At 35.0% G+C, this 19,399-nt stretch overlaps 1 protein-coding gene across 4 annotated transcripts in view; it reads left to right on the forward strand.

The window, feature by feature from the left end:
* Vps8 (VPS8 subunit of CORVET complex) overlaps positions 1–19,399 on the forward strand; it is a 256,842-nt gene that overhangs the window by 129,040 nt on the left and 108,403 nt on the right. For all 4 annotated transcript variants that reach the window (XR_013436694.1, XM_013361064.4, XM_078043811.1 and 1 more), the window contains 3 exons: positions 267–365; positions 4,788–4,877; positions 9,062–9,108. Coding sequence is in view for 3 of the 4 variants with exons in the window: in XM_013361064.4 (XP_013216518.2) it covers positions 267–365; positions 4,788–4,877; positions 9,062–9,108 (236 nt within the window). In the remaining variant the exon portion in view is untranslated. The remainder of the gene's footprint in view (positions 1–266; positions 366–4,787; positions 4,878–9,061; positions 9,109–19,399) is intronic.

The raw sequence follows: 19,399 nt of genomic DNA on the forward strand, positions 1-19,399 counted from the left end.
GCAAAAAAACCTTCTTGCTCTTGTCTAGTATGCTCCACCTATACTGATTTTCATTTCATCTATATGATCTCTATTCAGTTCCCTGAACATGTCTTTTCCCCTCATCTCAGGATCTTTCAGTGTCAGTTTTCCATCAGTTAAATATCTATATCAAATGGTTTTCCATCTCCAAATAATAAATATTTACCAGGACTGATACAGATAATAGTGACAAAATATTGCCTGAGTGAATTAATGAATAAATTATATCATCTTGTGTTGTTCAGGAAGAAGTCTTTAATTACATTCACAACATCTTATCCATTCCTGGCCACAGTGCCGAGGAGAAGCAGTCTGTGTGGAAGAAAGCAATGGACCATATAGAGGTATTGATTCAACACAACTTTTGAAACTTCCCCATTTGAGTTAATTTCCCAATTAACTTTATGCTAGCTAAGGAATGGCAGGTATCATATTATTGCATTGATTTACTGGAGGATTAGAAGTCTTTTTCACATTTAAGCAGATCACATATGAGCTTCTAAAGTGAAACATCTGGTTTGAAAGCTGGGATAGTCAGTTCTGAGGTGTGTGGTCTGCAATGATCGCCATACTGTTTTAACTATAGGATTGATATATATTATTGAATGTTATTTAAAGTTATCTTTCTACTAACAAGATAAATAGATCTTGGTGAAAGAACCCAATGAGACCTTCCTCCAGTGTTGAGTTTTATCTTTTTTTCTTTTTTTTTTGCGTTTTGTATTCTTTTTTGTCATCGTCTTCAAGTCTCCACAGTCACAGTAGGGCTAATCCTTTATTTTTTCTTATCTGTATTATGCAGTGGTTTGAACACATGGACTCAGGCATCCAGAAGTGAAGCTGTGTCTCTCTGCATAATGTGAAACATGATGAATTAATCAATGAGCAAACAAATTACTCAGCAGAAACTTACCCTGAAGAAACAAGAAGTATTTTTGCTACACAACAATTATTTCTGCTGACTATTTTTTCTACATATGTATATTTTTTTACCTTGAGCCTTTACATGTCTCTTAACACCATGATTACAAGTATATGGAGTTTTTGTTGAATAATTTTTGTTATTTCAGGGTTGCCCAGACACCTTTAGGAGTTTAATATTTTAATGTTTTAGTGATTTTTAAGCCATTCACAGATTGGGTTTGTGGACTCCTGGTAAAGAATCTCTAGTTCAGATGGTTCTCCCAATATGGACAAAATATATCATTAGGTTTTTAAAAATACTTTTTATTTTTTTGAATTAAAAAGTCAGTAAAGAGGGGCTGGAGTTGTGGCTCAGTGGTAGTGCACTTGCCTGGCATATGTGAGGCCCTGGGTTCCATCCTCAGTACTGCATATAAATAATAAAATGAAAGAGCCATTAAAACTAAAAAATATTTTTTAAAAAGTCAGAAAAGAGTATAAAATATAGTTAATAAAAAATTTAAAAGCAAACATTCTAGGTCCAAATAAAGACTAAAATACATCTTATACTCTAGACTCTTCCCTTGTATTCTTTCCTGATCCCAAACGCCTGCCTCCTTGTTCCCACCACTATCTTCATTATCCCAGTTTTTGTGATAATTTCCTGCCTTTCTATATACTGTTACTGCATCCACATGCGTCCCTAATTGTGTTCTTGTTTTACATGCTTTTGAACTGTACTTAAATGAAATTATACTCTATTTTCTATTTTATTTTTGCTTTATATTTTGTTTAAGAAGTTTGGACCATTTCTATACGTAGTTACAGTTCTTGCTTATTGTAGCATTTTTATAAATATGTCACAATTTATTCATTTTATTGTTGATGGACCTTTGGTTGTTTCTGGATTTTGACTATTAAAAATAATCAATGCACAGTTATTCTTAGGTATGCCTCCTGAGCACAGCCACATGCATTTCTCTAGGGCAGTGGTTCTCGGTCTGGTCTCAGACAAACATTACAACATCAGCTAAGAACTTGATAGACTTCAGACTTCTTGAATGATAAACTCTTGGGGGGGGACCCAGCAATCTGTGTTTTAACAAGCCCTCCAACTGATTTTGGTGCATGATTACTTAAAATCTCTGTTTTAAGGTATATAATTGCTAGTTAATTGGAATTAATACCTTAAATATTACTGGATGCCAGCATAATATGAGAGTTCTAATTCACTCTATATCTTTGCCAGACTTGAAAACTTTGTGAGTCTGGTGATGTGTAATGGTATTTAATTATGTTTTAAGTTTACATTTTCTTAATTGCTATAGATAGCCTTTCCCTGTTTAGTGGCTATTTAAATTTCCTCTTTGGTAATGTGCCTGTTGAAGTCTTTTGCCCAATTTTTTTCAATTGAATGTCTTATACTTATTGATTGGTAGGATTTCTGTATGTATCATGGATGTTAGTCTTTTTTCAAAAATGTACTGCAAACATCTTCTCCCATTCACTGACTTTTTCCCTCAATCTTTTTTCTTTTTAAGAAAAGTGTTTTTTAAATAGTATAATCAATTATTCTCCTGTACTTAAAAAATATCTTCCTTTATTATCACCTAAAAGCTTTTGTTTTGTTTATTTGTTTTATAGTGGTGCTATGAATGAAACTTAGGGCTAGGGAAGTGCTCTGTCACTTAGCTACATCCCTAACTCTTGGGTCTTTTTTTTTTAATCTTTAAATCTGGGATCCAGTTGAAAGCAATTTTCATATGTGATATAAAACTGGGATCTAGTTAATTTTGGAGGTATCCTGTTATTTTTAAGAAATACAAATGTCCTGTCTTCCCAGCAGCATTTATTATAACATGGTCATAAGTATATCTAGGATCTCTATACTTGGGCTGCTTTCTGGTCTTTCTGTTTCATTAGCCTCTTTGTCTATCTCTGCATCAGTACCATACTATTTTAAGATATATAGTATATCTCTATATCTTTAACAAGGTCATAGCTAGTATAAACTTTGAATACTTTCAAGTACATTTTGGAATCAGCTGATAAAATTTCATCAAAAAAGAAACAAATTTTGTGATTCTGACTGGCCTTGCATTAAATCTGCCCATGATTGTGAAGATAATTGATGCTAAAGAGCATCAATAAATTATGTCTTCTAATCTGTGATTGTATGGTATAATCTTTTATGCAATATCTTTCTATAGTTTTTATGATTTTTCTCTGTAGAAATTTTCCATCCTTTGTTAGATTTACTGTTACAACTTCTTTGTGGGGGGTACTAGGGATTGAACCCAGGGATGCTATACCCAGCCTGCCTGCCTTCTTTCTTTCTTTCTTTCTCTTTCTTTCTTTCTTTCTCTTTCTTTCTTTCTTCTTCCTTCCTTCCTTCCTTCCTTCCTTCCTTCCTTCCTTCCTTCCTTCCTTCCTTCCTTCCTTCCTTCCTTTCTTTCTTTCTTCATTCATTTATTATTTTGAGACAGAATCTTATTACGTAGTGGAGGCTAGTCTTATTATTTTGAGGCAGAATCTTATTACATAGTGGAGGCTGGTCTTCAGGTTTTGATCCTCCTACCTCAGCCTCCTGAGCAACTGGGATTATAGGCATATGCTACTAAGGCTAACTACAACTTGGTATTTTTATTAATGCTTCTAGTAACAGTATTTTTGAAATTTTCACATGAAACAAAGTCTGATGTTTCCTATAAGGTTTTTTTTTTTTCCTTTGTAGAAGGTTCCTTAACATCCTGTGGATTTCCTTATGAATGGACTTTGAAATTTTTCACCTTTTCTATCATAATGGTGTTTTTTTTTCTTGTTTGTTTTGTTGATAAATTTTGTTGATATTAAGCCAACCCTGAATTCCACAGGTAAATGCAATTTAAACCTGATATATTGTTTTTTCTGTGTGTTTTTTATTGGGTTTCTTTTTCTTTCAGGAATTTTGTGTTAGTATTCAGGAGTAAGGTTGATGCACACTTTTCTTTCTTTTTTTTTTAATATTGTCCCATTATGTTTAGTTATCAAAATGTTGCTGACCTTATACAATAAAAGAAGTTTTCTATTCTCTGTAAGAGGTTAATTAATGCTGGTGTTATTTCTTCCCTAAATGGTCATTAGAACTAAATGGTGAGGCCATTTGGGCTTCGCATTTTCCATGTGACATGACTCTTGACTATTCATTTGATACCACTCATTTGATACATGTGGCTACATGTATCATACATCTTGACTACTCTTACTTTTGGTGGTTTTTTTTTTTTTTTTTTTTAAGACCGAAAAGGTACAGCTGGGAAGGCAGAATCATAGATGTTAGAATCCAAGGATAAATACTTTCTTTGATTTGACAAAAATAAGCCTTTTTAACAGTAGTTAATTAACAGTGGTTGACGTTTTAGTCTCCTTAAGACTATAGTTGATTTTTGAAGATTCTTCCAGTTTCTAGATCCACAAGGCCCAGAGATAAAGTTTTAGAATTCTTAGGCAAGAAATTGCAACCATACTCTTTCTCATTTCTTTATTGCTTTAGGTTCAAGAGTAAAATTCATTGACAGGGAAGCTTTTGTTCTTTATGTCCATCCTATAGATATCATAGCCAGAATCCATAGTATTATAGTGCTTTCATTTTCTAAGAACTCTGAATTACCCTTTGTTAAATTGAACTCTGAATTATTATAAGGTACACATCTAAATTTGCTCATTTGCAGTGTGCCCTTTAAACTGCAGCGCTAAATCAAGGTCTCCTGAAAAGCAATATAAAGCTTTTGACAATATTGAAATAGGTAATCATAGCTCACATCTGTGAATATTCTATTTAAAAGTACCATTAAAAATGAATTTTTCTTTTCATTTAACTCCAGGAACTGGTATCCCTGAAGCCCTGTAAAGCTGCTGAGTTGGTTGCTACCCACTTTTCTGGACAGATTGAAGTAGTCATTAAAAAACTTCAGGTAAGCTCCGGTTGTGGCTTAGTGGTAGAACACTTGCCTAGCACATGTGAGGTGCTGAGTTCACTCCTCAGCACCACATAATAATAAATAAATAAAGGTATTGTGTCCATCTACAACTAAAAAATATTTTTAAAAAATTTTCAGGTAAATATTACACACATATATTGGGCAAAAAGATAACAGTGGAAAGAAATGAATTTCCACCTAAGAACTTCTGATTGTAGTCATTTCTTAAGTTTATAGTTGCCACATAATAATCTCTATGTTGGGTGTGTATGTGTTTGGGAGTAGCTGTGTGATGATCTCTGAGTCTGGAAATAAAGGAGTTTGTCTTTGGGCATAACAAAGAAACATCTTTGGAACTGTAACCTATACTTATTCTAAAAATCACAACTCATAGAAAATCTCCTCTTCTCTCCCTCTTATTTTGCTATAGGACCCGCAGTCTTATTCTCTTTTAGGTTTGTTTTACTTAGTTACTCACTACCATATGGCCACATGATAGAGGTAAGGAATAGGCAATGACAGGGACATAAAACACAACACAGAATCTTCAAAGGGCAATAATAGTGGTGGTGAATAACTGCAAGGTAAAAACCAGAACATGAGTGAGTGGGAGACAGTTGGCATGGAGACAAAGATATGGAAGTCATTTGTTTAAATACATGTTGCAGGGGCTGGAGTTGTGGCTCAGTGGTAGAGTGCTCGCCTAGCATGCTTGAAGCACCGAGTTCGATCTTCAGTACCACACAAATGTAAAATAAAGATATGTGTCCACTTAAAACTAAAAAATAAATATTTAAAAAATACATGTTGCAGCTCTACTCTGTTCCTCAGAGTGCATGAGGACATGAATAAGAAGACAGCCTTTCCTTTAATTTTTTCTATGGAACAGAGAAGCATTTATATAACTATAATATAATGGTATAAGAGCTACATTAAAGAAGAGATTGATGGACTATGAGAAAGTCAGACAAGGATTCCCAAAACTATCTGAATTGGGTCTTGAATAATCAATAATAGTTTTCCAAACAGAATGGAGAATGGCTTTCTAGATAAGTGATCTGGGCATTCGAAGACTTAAAGGAATAAAGCAGCCTGTGTGTTCAGAGTATGTCAGATATGTGTGAGGTGTGATACGTGGAGAACAACAGTGGGCTAGAGACACGTTGGAAGAGATAAGTTAAAATTACAGAGGCTGAAAATCTAGCTTTGGGCCTGAAATTTGTACTTACTTTCTATGTGTTGGGGAATATTTAAGTCTTTTAGGCAAAGGATGGCATCATTAGATCCATTTTGTAGAAAAGTAACTCTGGCTTGCAGTGTGGAGAGTGGAGTGGCAAGGAGAGCAAATGGAACAGAGAGAACAATTAGAAAGCAAAAGGTCTAGGCAAAAGATGTGAGGACCAGGACAAAGTCATTAGTAGTGAAGAGGACAGATTCCAGATGAAGTAAAATGTATAGCACTTTGAAGTTAATTGAATATAATGGGACAATTTAAAAACAATTCCCAGATATAAGGCTTGATTGTCCAGCTTTATGCCCATTTTTAACTCCGGGCAAAGATACATCTGTTAATTCCACAAATATTTATTCTGTTTGTCCAAAAACATTTAATTTCTATAAATACAATCACTGCTTCCAAGGAAGAAAATAAACTGAAAAGCAATTACAGATTCGTTTGGCTGGAATGATAGCGTACTGCCCAGGATATTGAGAAAGTACATGGAGGGACAGGTGTTTTAGTCAGTTTTTTTTTTTTTTTTTTGCTGCCATGACTAAAGGATATGACCAGAACAAGTATAAAGGAAGAAGAGTTTATTTGAGGGCTCACAGTTTCAGAGGTCTTAGTCCATAGAAGCTGGCTCCATTCCACAGGGTTTGAGGTGAGTCTGACATCATGGTGGGAGAGTGTGGCAGAGGGAAGCAGCTCACATCATGGTGAAGCAGAAGCAGAGACTCCACTGCAAATACAAATATATACACCAAAGCCACACCTTAATACCCACCTCCTCCAGCCACACCCTACCACTTCAGTTACCACTCAGTTAATCCCTATCAGAGGATTAAATCACTGATTGGGTTAAGATTCTTACAACCCAATCATTTCTCCTCTGAACCTTCCTGTATTGTCTTATGAGTGAGCTTTTGGGGAACACCTCACATCCAAACCATAACAACACATTATAACCAGTCTTTTGGGAGCTGGGAAGACAGATACTTCTACTCACACCATTCTCAATCCCCAGAGCTTCTCTACCCTTTAAAAATCTGGTAAATAACTTACTTATTTTGATGATACTGTCATCATTGCCCTTTAAAATGTAATATTATCAGTTTCAGGATTTCTTTTTCCTATATTCTGTCTATGAGGATATTAAGAAATGGAGAGGCCTAGTAATCAAATATAATGTCATTCATTACGTAAATATATAAAAGCTGAAGTGTATTGGATAAGAAAAAAAAGTGTCTATTTGACTGTGGCCCATTTGCTGAGTATTCTTTGTTTGTATGTGGTGCTGAGGATCGAACCCGGGCCGCACGCATGTCAGGCGAGTGCACTACCGCTTGAGCCACATCCCCAGCCCTGCTGAGTATTCTTTTAAAGAAATTTTATTCTAGAGTTTTATTGATTGTATATTCTACAAAGATCTTATAAAGTACCTTTACTTCTGATGAGAAGCAATGTGTCTCTGTCTAATAGTTTTCAGAATTCTTGAAAAGAAAAATAAGTAAGAATGTTAAGTTATTTATAACCAGGAGGAAAGTCATATAAAATAAAGCAAAATGATGGAGAAAAGATAGGAAATCAAAGACTGATAAAGACTAGTAAGTATATATGTGTCAGTTTTGGGTTTTTAAAAAATTTTTATTTTTTGCAGAATGATGATCAAATCCCGGGCCTTAAACATACTAGACAAACACTCTACCATTGAGCTATATCCCCAACCCTTTTTAAAAAAAAATTATTTTGAGACAGGGTCTCCCTAAGTTGCCCAGATTGGCATCAAACTGGTGATCTTTGTGCCTCAGCCTCCCAAGTAGCTGGGATTACACATTGCACCTGGGGTGTCAATCTTCTTAAAGACTGAAATATATATAATATAAATTATATAATTAATAAATTAAATATTTACCTTTTTTGTAGTTGTACATGCTAACTTTATTTATTTATTTATTTATTTTTATGTGGTGCTAAGAATCGAACCCAGAGCCTTGCACTTGCAAGGTGAGCACTCTACCACTAAGCCATGACCCCAGCCCCAAGACTGAAATATATTTTAAAAATTATATTCTACATGACATTAATTATTTTCACTTTGGAAGTCTCCTCCTTCTTATAGATGAGGGTTGAGTGTGTCAGGAAAAAAAAAAAGATGAAAAACTAAGCATGTATAATTTTTATTTAGGTTCCCCAAAACTTAGAAACATGGGGTATAAGTTGATTTATCTCATTTAATTCTCACTATTACCCTGTGCAGAAGGCAGAGAAGATATTGTTGTCTCTCTGCTCTCTGCTTCCTCCTAAGGAAATTGAATGCTAACACAAAGTCATATAGCTAATGAGTGTCAGAAGCAGATCCCAGATTTTATGGCATATTGATTGCAGACACATTGCAATTTGATTGCTATATCTAATGTATCAACAGTGTATCAACAATGAACTTGTATTGTATGAACGACTATTATATCAACAGGGAATTTGTCTTGATGGTGTTTGTTAATTTGAGCCTCAAACTCCCACCCTACCTAAATAAACTATTTCCCAGCAGGCTGTTGACACAAGGAATACAGGCAGTTTGAAACCTATCAGTGCCACCAGCAGAGCAATTTAAACACCTGCCATTTGGAGGGCCTCATTCTGGGAACAGCTCAGGAGTTTTTCTTAGTAGGAATCTTTTTTTTTTTTTTTTTTTGAGATAACAAGTTGTATCTCTTTTGCACTCAAAATTGAATGTGTGACAATGATTAGAACTGTTGGAAGGACATAAAGGACCTACAGATGATTCTTTAGAATTTCTTAGAACCTTAGAGAGGCTTAATGAAATGGGAAGATATGTATAGAGGCTTAACAGAATGTTAAGCATATATGTGTATTTTTAAGAGGCTGTCTAAAGTAGTTCATAATTTGGAAAATTCATTTTAGTGCTTAATTATATTTTTTTTATTGTTTTTCTCTTCAGAACCAGGTTTTACTTTTCAAATTTTTGAGGAGTCTTCTTGACCCCAGGTATGTTAAGAAACTTTAGCTTTTCATAATATGTAGATGAGAAATAAAAGCAAATAAACTGAAGTTAAGATAATATTCAAAGTATCTAAATAGTATAATTAGCTCGTGATTTTTAATATCAGAGTAACTATTACATAGATTAATTTGTTCATGGTCTCAAAATAGGTATCGCCAGTTAATATTCTCTTTCCACTTGAAGGTGAGCATGTGTAATAAGTTCTCATCAATGTAAATGAAAACAATGAATCCATTTTTGAGGACATGCTTCAGGAAGAATTTGATGATCATATAATTCCCTTTTCAACCTTAGCTTCACTCCTGCCTGTTCCTTATTCTGTGTGGTAGATGAATAGCTTTACTTTTAAAAATATCTAGTTCCAAGCCCACCTCTAAATCTATTACTTTTAAACTCTCACTTGATATATTTAGTGCTGAATAACTTCCTAATGGTAGGGAAAGAAAGTTTAAATGTGTTTTTCACCTGTTACTGTAGAACTTACCAAATAAAAACAAATCCTAGGAGATGATGAAATTAGTAGGCAAAGAGCTTTGCATGTGGGATCTTAAATTTTTACTGTGACTAAGTGGAGTACATTGGGAGTTCAATGTAATAATGTGTAACATCCTCTAAGTTAATATAAATATGTATCAGCATAACCAGAGAGGCTTTTGAAATTTCAAAAACACCACAGAATGATTGAGGGTGGGGATATTTTAACGCACACTTAAAGTTGAACACTAACTTTCTTAATTTTTTTTTTTTTTTTTTTTTAGTACAAGGGATTGAATTCAGGGGCACTCAACCACTGATCCACATCCCTATTCCTATTTTGTATTTTATTTAGAGACAGGGTCTCACTGAATTGCTTGGTACCTCACTTTTGTTGAAGATAGCTTTGAATTCACGATTCTCCTGCCTCTGCCTCCCAAACCTTTGGGATCTTAGGCATGCACCACTGCCCCCGGAAAACTTTCCTAATCTTAAGTGTAATATCTGAAGATGTTATTTTCATATTAGACATAAAAATCTTAGGTTTCATTATAATATACACTCTTTATTTACTTACTGTAGCAATTATAATATCAATTTTAGTTATTCCAGTATTCTGTGCTACTTTTAAATACCAAAATACCAGTAATTCTGTTGATCAGGATAATTTTTGGAAAGTTTAGTCATTTACATCTTGAGCAAGCTGTGCTGCATTTAAATTTAGAGTCAAGCAAATGTGTAGGTAAAAAGCAGTCTGACTGCATATGTCATTCTACCCCAGTTCAAGACCTTTTCAAAGTATCTGTTTGGATTCCAAGTTCTCAGATTATTACTGAGACTAAGACATTTTTAATTTTAATTTCTATTCATTATTTGTATTGCTCTCAGAATAAGTTTGGGCCTCTATCTACTTCTAGGATTAACTGATGGAGATATTGTAGAATTGGGGTTGGGGGTAGAAGGGAAGGGAGAGAGTTAGAAAGGGAATGGCGGAGAACTGAGTAGGGGAGACCAGAGAAAAGTCGGAGACTGAACTGATAGAAGAGGAGAGAAGCACCCAGCATCCAGGAAGAGTATTTCCCTGTTCTTTTTCCAGGTCCTGGCCCCCTCTGTTCCCATGGCCAAATTCCATCTGTCCCTTACCCATGCTTTTTCCAGTGTTAAGCTCTTCTCTAGGATAATTTATTTTAACCAAGTCTTTTCCCCAACCATCCTGCTGGAAGAACAAAGGAAGCTCGACTTTGAACTTGGCATTTTCTCAAATGCAAGGAAGTATAGTCATGGTGGTGACCAGATATCATTTTTTTAGAAAAAAATTGTCAATATTAGGTAATGTAAATATCATTATAGTCATTTGCTTGTGGTGTCATGATTGCTGCTTAAGCTTCTCAGTAATAAAAATGACAAATAACAGAAGGATAGAGGTGTTCAATGGAAAGACTTTCTTGGTTATTACCTATACCTAGATTTAAAAGATTCTAATTAGATGAGACCCTTTAAGAATACTGTGAAAGTTGTTTTGTTCAGTAGCAAACCACAAAATTCTTATACTTAAGAAGCAAGGATATTTTATATCCCTAAAGTAACCCTAAACCTGGATAGTTACTCTGAATTAAGTTGTCACATGATTCCTCTCCTGTGATATCAGTTCAACTGCAGGAGCCTTCTCTGACATTCCTGGGAAAGAAGCAGTACACCAAAGCCCTCTGCTTCCCTCCCCATAAAAAACAGGGTGACCTAGAATGACTTCACTCTGACAGCAGCCAAATCTCCAGCATTGCTTTATGCCTAACAGAAGTAAAGAGCCTTGAATTAACCAGATTGATACTTTAGCTACACTTTCAAAAAGAGTTCATGTTCTGTTAATCCACCTCCAGATGTCAAAGACCTCATTCTGCTTTGAAAGCCCTGGTTCCTGAATTCATCAGACTTTATCCTCTTACTTTGTGTCTAATACAGGAGTCAAACATCAATTCATATTATGCTTTAAGTTTGTTTTTTCAATTTGATGTTTGGCCTTTCTATAATTTTTAGGTTAAAAGTATTTTAAGGCTGGGGATATAGCTCAGTGGTAAAGTGTTTCCCAAACATGTTGAGAGAGACCCTGGGTTCAAAGCCCAGCACCAAAAAACAAACAAACAAAAAACTCAGTAAATAATTGTATTTCAACCTAACCTATCAAAGCCTGTTTACCTATAGTGTAAATATATAATACTAGTAATATATTGAATTCTGGATTAAGGGAGAGAAATAAAGAAGGTTGAGTTCAGAGGAAGTAAAGAAAGAAGTTGTTCTCGCTTTCTTGTTTTCAGAGCTATTCTCTGACAAAGATTCAATGTTATTTAGAAAAATATATGCCTTTTTTTCTATAGGGAAAGGGGAGAATGAGGAACATTTTTAGGGGAATAATAAAATGATTTTTAGGGGTACTTGGTGGGTTTGGAGAATATACAGAGGCTTGGAACAAAATCTGTTTGGCCCACAGAATGGAAAGTAGTATGTCAAGGATTACCTATGGGACCAAAGTGGAGGACGAAGTCCGTCTAGGTGTGTTGACAGACTTCCGTCTCTTCCCAAGATGTGACTTCAGTTAATGAAGAGTCAGGAAGCAAGAGGAGATTGTTTCTCCTTGGTGGGCTGGATCTTAGGTACAAAAGGGGGAAATGCAATAGAAGGGGAGACACAGAACATGGGAGGAACCTGGGATCTGAGATAGGTTATAGGGCCAATCAGCATGTCAAAGCACCCAGTTTGGGGGTATCATTTTCTGGGACCCAACACTGTATTTGTTGACTAACCTAAAGGATTAAAGTCTTGTCAGTCACTGGGAAAACTAAGGAGGTATGAGAAAAGATGTAGGAACAAAAGAACATTAAAAAATAGGTATTTGGCCCAGCCTCACAGCTTTCGCAGGCTTTACACTGTTACACTGTTTTTGCCTTTCTTTCTTTTCTTAAGCAATAGATTTTTTTTTTTTTTTTTTTAAAGCTCCAGGTTTTTTCCCCCCATGAAACGTCTATACAAGCATTCTGGAAAGTAGGGAAAATGAAAGAAAAGTTATTTTTAGTTATTTTGATCTTTTTGAATGGAAAGAACATTTTTTAAGATATCACCCCTCTCTGTTAAATAACATTTCAAAATTAAGATGAAAGATTGTAACATTATAAATGTTCATGAACATTAGCATATTAAAACACATTCCTTCTTCAATGAGTGCCTTCAGTGGCCAAGATGATTGTCAGCTTGGTCAGTTTTCCTTGTCGATATCAGATTTTTGTTAGTATTTTATTAGAAGTTCAAATTCTACCTAACATCATCTAATTAACCACTTATAAGAACATGTCATATCAGAATGTTGCTTTTTTGTTGTTCTTGCCCCCAAAGCTTGAGTGAATAAGATCTCATTCCTGTATATACAGTTTGTGCATATTTGATTTAACATTTATATCAAGTTATTTTTGAGGGAGTAGTTTTTCATTTTGTCAGCAACATTTTTAAAGTAACAAATCATCCAGTTAAATTCATATGTATATATTTGCTTCTTTATCCAATTTCTTTAAGTCATCTTTGTTATATAATAATTTCATCACCAGAATGACTTGAAGTATTGGTGGCATCTGTACATGGAAAGATTAAATAGTTTTGCAGGGAGATGGGGTTAATCCTCCAGAAACAAATTACTTGCTTGAATTGAGGCCAACAGCTTGGGAGAAAGGATTTGCATCCTCTTCCAGTTCTGTCCTTTGGACAGCTGCTGAACAGAGGCCTACTCTACCCTCCACTCCCTGTGTTCCCACTGGGCACCAATTCTTACAGTTTGGATATTCTCACATCCAGATGCAAGCCCCGTTGTGCAGTGGGCATGCCTAAAAGATAATACAAAAGGATGCTGATGGGTTTTGTGAGGCTTTGAGCTGTATAGGAATAAAGAGAACTTGCAAATATATTTATATTCAAAATATTATCAGTGTGATATTCCTGGTAATGTCAATTTAGTCCTCTAAATATGTATTACTATTTTTTTGAAGGGGAAAAAACACATAAAATGTCACATTGTATTTTTAAGTCTTTAATCAAAATAAAATAAACATTGAACTTTGCTAAGAAAATGAGTAACTTTGCCAAAAAGCAAAATATAGATTATGGAAATTGTTATACACTGGAATTTAGTTTAATCTGTCAGTATTACTATGGCTCTTTTTGAATGGAAGGAACATTTTTAAGATATCACCCCTCTGTGTTAAATAACATGTTTCAAAATTAAGATGAAAGATTATAACATTATAAATGTTCATGAACATTAACATATTAAAACACATTCCTTCTTCAATGAGCGCCTTCAGTGGCCAAGGTGATTGTCAACTTGCTCAGTTTTCCTTGTAGGTATCAGATTTTTGTTAGTATTTTATTAGAAGCTGAAATTCTACCTAACATCATCTAATTCTCCCTCCTCGTTCCACCTTGTGTATATGCATTTATTTCTTGATTCCTTTATTTAGTAATTATTTATTGTGAGATTGATGTTCGTAATCAGTTTTTCTAACCCAAACCTGTCTCCTCTCCTTTATTTTATGCCTTAGTAAATGGTGTCATCTACCCATCTATTTTATTTAATTTGGGAATAACCATAGCATACTAAGTACTATGGCTGGTGTGGGAGATAAAAAGGTGAATAAAGGCTCTGCCTTTAGAGCATTGACATTCTAATGGAGGAGTAAGCAGGCAATTCTAGTGTGTCTTGAGTGAGTGATGATCAGTGTCTTCAGTGCCCAAAGTGATGATCATATTTTTACTTTCTTGATCCAATGCTACTTAGCCTTCTCAGCCACACCACATAGAGCCACTCCTCAAAAATCTATAAACTGTCTTTTCTGTATCTCTCACATGTGAATTCTCCTCTTGTCTACACCCACAGTGTCCAGTTTCAAGCACTCAGCATCTCTCCTGGTTTTTGTAGCTGGTTTCCCATCCAGCTGCTGCTTCCGTTTTCAACAAGCAAATAATGATAATGTCCCCCTCCCTTCTCACAGTTCTTTCATTTCCTATTACCCAAAGTGAGATCCAAACTCTTGTTGTACAGGCCCTTCTTTTTTTTATTCTAAGTAGATATACATGACAATAGAATGCATTTTGACATATTGTATACAAATGGAACACAACTTCTTCCTCTGGCTGTACATGGTGCAGAGTCACTCCAGTAGTGTAATCATACATGTATATAGGGTAATAATGTCTTGTCTCGTTCTACCATCCTTCCCATCCCCAAACCCCCACCCCTCCCCTCACTACCCTCTACACAAACCAAAGTTCCTTCATTCTTCCCTACTCCCCTACCTACTATGTTTTCTGCTTATCAGAGAAAACATTCAGCTTTCAGTTTTTTGGGATTAGTTTATTTCACTTAGCATGATATTCTCTAGTTTTACCCATTTGCCTTCAAATGCCATAATTTCATTCTTCTTTAAGGCTGAATAATATTCCATTGTGTTTATGTACCACATTTTCTTTATCCATTCATTTGTTGAAGGGAATCTAGGTTAGTTCCATAGTTTAGCTACTGTGAATTGAGCTGCTATAAACATTGATGTGGCTGCATCACTGTAGTATGCTGATTTAAGTCCTTTGGGTATAAACTAAGGAGTAGGATAGCTGGGTCAAATGGAGTTTCCATTCCAAGTTTTCTGAGGAATCTCCATACTGCTTTCCACAATAGTTGCACCAGTTTGCAGTCCTACCAGCAATGTATGAGTGTATCTTTTTCCCCACATTCTCACCAATACTTATTATTGCTTATAGTCTTGATAATTGCCATGCTGACTAGAGTGAGATGAAATTTTAGAGTAGTTTTATTTTGCATTTCTCTAATTGCTACAGATGATGAACACTTCTTCATATGTTTGTTGATAAATTGTATTTTTTTTCTTCTGTAAATAAGAGACCCAGAATAGCCAAAGCTATCTACAGCAAGAAGAGTGAAGCAAGAGGCATCACAATACCAGACTTTATACTATACTATTAGAGCGATAGTAACAAAAATGGCATGGTATTGGTACCTAAATAGTCATGTAGACCAATGATACAAAATAGAAGACACAGAGACTAACCCACATAAATATGGTTATCTCATGCTAGACAAAGACACCCAAAACATATACTGGAGAAAAGATAGCCTGTTTAACAAATGGTGCTGGGAAAACTGGAAATCCACAGGTAGTAAAATGAAATTAAACCTCTGTCATCCTGCACAAAAATAAATTCAAAAGTGTATCAAAGACTTACACACTAGAACAGAGACTCTATGCCTAATAGAAGGAAAAGTAGGCCCAAACCTTCATCATGTTGGTTTAGGACCTGACTTCCTTAATAAGGCTCCTAAAGCACAAGAAATATAAAATAAGAACCAATAAATGGGATGGATTCAAACTAAAAAAAACTTCTTCTCGGCAAAGGAAACAATAACATACGGAGAGAGCCTACAGAATGGGAAAAAATCTTTACCACACACACCTCAGATAGAGCACTAGTCTCCAGGATATATAAATTTTAGAGTAGTTTTGATTTGCAAAAACTTAACACCAAAAAAACAAATAACCCAATCAATAAATGGGCTAAGGAACTGCACAGGCCCTTCTTGATTGGTTCAGGCCTGCCTGTCCAGCTTCATTGTCTTCCATCCTTTTCTCCTTTGTTCCTCAGCAGTTCTGAACTACTTGCTCTTAGGATACATATTGTCATTGCTCCTCTGAATACATGTTCCTCCCTCTGTCCATTTTGTTTTCTTGAGAGCAATTTACTTATCTTTTAAAAGTTATAAAGCTATGTGCTTTGATCCAGTGATTCCATTTTGGAAAATATGTTTTAAGGAAATACTTTGAAATTAAAAAGTAATAGTAAAATATCTATATTAACATTTATAATAGAAAAAGTTATTTTTAAAAGGGGGGTTATGGAAAGATGGCCAATTAAACACTAATATGTAAACTTAATTGAATACCAAATTGGCAAACAGCAATGTGAATTTAAAAATAAATCTAAATTGGAAAAATATGTAACATTTAATAGTATGTCACATACTGTTTGTGTGATTGAATAATAGAAAGAGAATATGTAGAAACATGGATAGCTTAATGATCATTTTGTTCTTTTCCCCCATAAATTAGTTTAAGTTAATAATAAAAATGAGAGTAGTTGTTGGTACTTTGGAAGGGTTCTTTGCTTTTCAAATTTCTGATACAATGAAAACTGGCATGTAAGTGCTATATATTAAAATTTCAAAAATATTTGCTTTATTTTTACTTAAATAGTATTTCCAAATATATTACCCTATTTTGCAATGCAAAGGACATGTTTTAAAGTATCTTGTGTCAACATACTGTTATGTATGTTAGTCTTTTCTATTCATTGCTAGTGTGTTTTGTCTCTCCTTTTCTTTCACTCATTATCTGCCTTCTTTAGTTTCAGTTGGACATTTTCTATGAATCCATTTTTTAATCTCAACATAAAAGCTTACACTATTTTTTAACCTTTTTAGTGCTTGTTCTTTGTTAGAAGTACACATTATAATTCATCCAAGTTCAATTACAAATACTACTGTAACATTTCATGGGTAGTATAAATACCTTATAATAGAATCTTCTCAATGCTTCCCTTCTATCCCTTATAACTGTCATTCATTTCACTTTTCCATGTACAATCACTGGATGCATTATTGCTATTCTTTCAAACAAACCATTATCTAGTAGGTCAGTTAAGAATAAGAAAAATGAAAGATTTTTTTTTTTATGTTCACTATGCCTTCTCTAATCCTCTTCATTTCTTTATGTAGATTCAAGTTTCTGCTCTATATCACTTTCCTTCTTGTAAGGCACATTTCTTGCAAGGCAGGTCTAACAGCAACACATTCCTTCTAATTTTTCTTTGTCTGAGCAAGCATTTTTTCTTCACTTTTGATAGACAGTTTTGCTGGATGCAAAATTCTAGGATGATGGGGTATTGTTTCTTTTCTTTAAATACTTGAAATATTTCATTCTACTCACCTCTTCTTTGCATGATTTTTGAAGAGAAATCTGTTGTAATTTTCATCCTTGCTCCTCTACAGGTAAGGTAGGTAAGGTATTCCATGTACCTCCTTCCCTGTGACCAGCCAGCCTCTGCTAAGATTTTCTTTTTCTGCAGTTCAAATATGATATGCCCAGGGGTGGATTTTTTTATTTTCTATTTATTCTGCTTGGTGTTGAGTTTCTTGGATCTGCGGTTTGTTGTCTGTCATTAATTTTTGGAAAACTGTCAATGTTTTAAATCCTTCTTTCCTTTCCTTCCTATTACCATTAAGCATATGTTACACCCTCTACCCCACCTACTGAAGTGAGATAGGGACTCTAGTTGCCTATTTTGCTTCCCCAGGTTAATTAGACTCTGATAAAACCCCACTCAGACTCTGATAAAATACTTTTCCTCGAGGGCAGGTGTATTAGTTTGCTCAGGCTGCCTTAACAAAGTACCTCAAACTGGATGACTTAAACAACAGAAACTTATTGTTTTTCAATTCTGGATGCTGCAAGTATGAGATCAAGTTGTTGGCAGGATTGTTTCCCACCCAAGGCTGCAAGGAAGTTCTATTCTGTGCCTCTCCCCCAGCTTCTGGTGGATTGCTGCAATCTGGCACCCCTAGACTCTGAGAAGCACCACACTGATCTTGGCCTTCATCTAAACCAGAATTCCCCCTGTGTGTGTCTGTGTCATTTTCCCTTCTTATAAGGACATTGCCATATTGGATTAAGGACCAACCCTGCCCCAGTGTGACCTTATCCTAACTTATCCTGTTAATTACAACTGTGAAGACTATTTCCAATGATGTCACATTTTGAGATACTGAGAGTTATACTTCAGTTTATGGATTTGGGGGAAAACAGAATTTATCATGTGTTTTTGAGAAGAACAAAATGCTGTGGGCATGTTTCAAAATGTCTACTTTCCCCCTTCCCCAGGTAGAAACAGGAGATATTTTTTTCTCTGATCTTTACAGTAAGAACACGGTGGTTCTCAGGGGGAAGGGGGCTAAACTCCAGAAGTATGGGAACCCTCCAAAGACTGAACCCCCTGGAATTTTTAACTTTCAAATTTGTCTATGATGGACCTTCATCAATTTGTCAATGACAATTTTAAATTTTCCTACCCCATTCTGACTCCAGAAGCCACAGTATCTGCTCCCACACTTATACTCCAATAAGGTGTGATTCTCTGTACCAACCTCTCTGTCTTTTTCTAGTTTGGGGGACAACAGTTTGCCCTTGCCCTAATTCTTTGATGGAGCTAAGAAGTGTTGTTGATTTTTCACTTCAGCATTCTTCGTGTGAGCATGGAATGACTATTTACATGCCAGACCAGAAACCCAAAGTCTTTGTTTGGTGTATGTGCAGTTTTATGTGGTCATCTTAATAATGTATTGTAGTCTGCCCTCGAATCAGTTCCAAAACCACTTCTGGAATTTGTTTAGTTTAAAGATAGGGTCACAGAATTGCCTCTTATGTATGTCTTTCATTTCCAACTTTGACCTGAGGGAGAGATTGGCATCAAATTTCTCACCTAACCCTGGAAGTATACCAGTTTAGGTATTATGTTAAAGATGCCACTGCCTATATATTTCCAGTCTTTCTCAACTTGGGCCAAACAACCCTTGTGAATGTGATGACTAGCAGATTTTTGTGGTAAGGAGAACTTTACATTAGGAAAAATATACATGATGAAAATGACTACAGAAATTATTATTATCATTACTTATTATACTACTTTGGAAAAATT

This window comes from Ictidomys tridecemlineatus, chromosome 3, assembly GCF_052094955.1.
Source record: "Ictidomys tridecemlineatus isolate mIctTri1 chromosome 3, mIctTri1.hap1, whole genome shotgun sequence".
NCBI lineage: Eukaryota > Metazoa > Chordata > Mammalia > Rodentia > Sciuridae > Ictidomys > Ictidomys tridecemlineatus.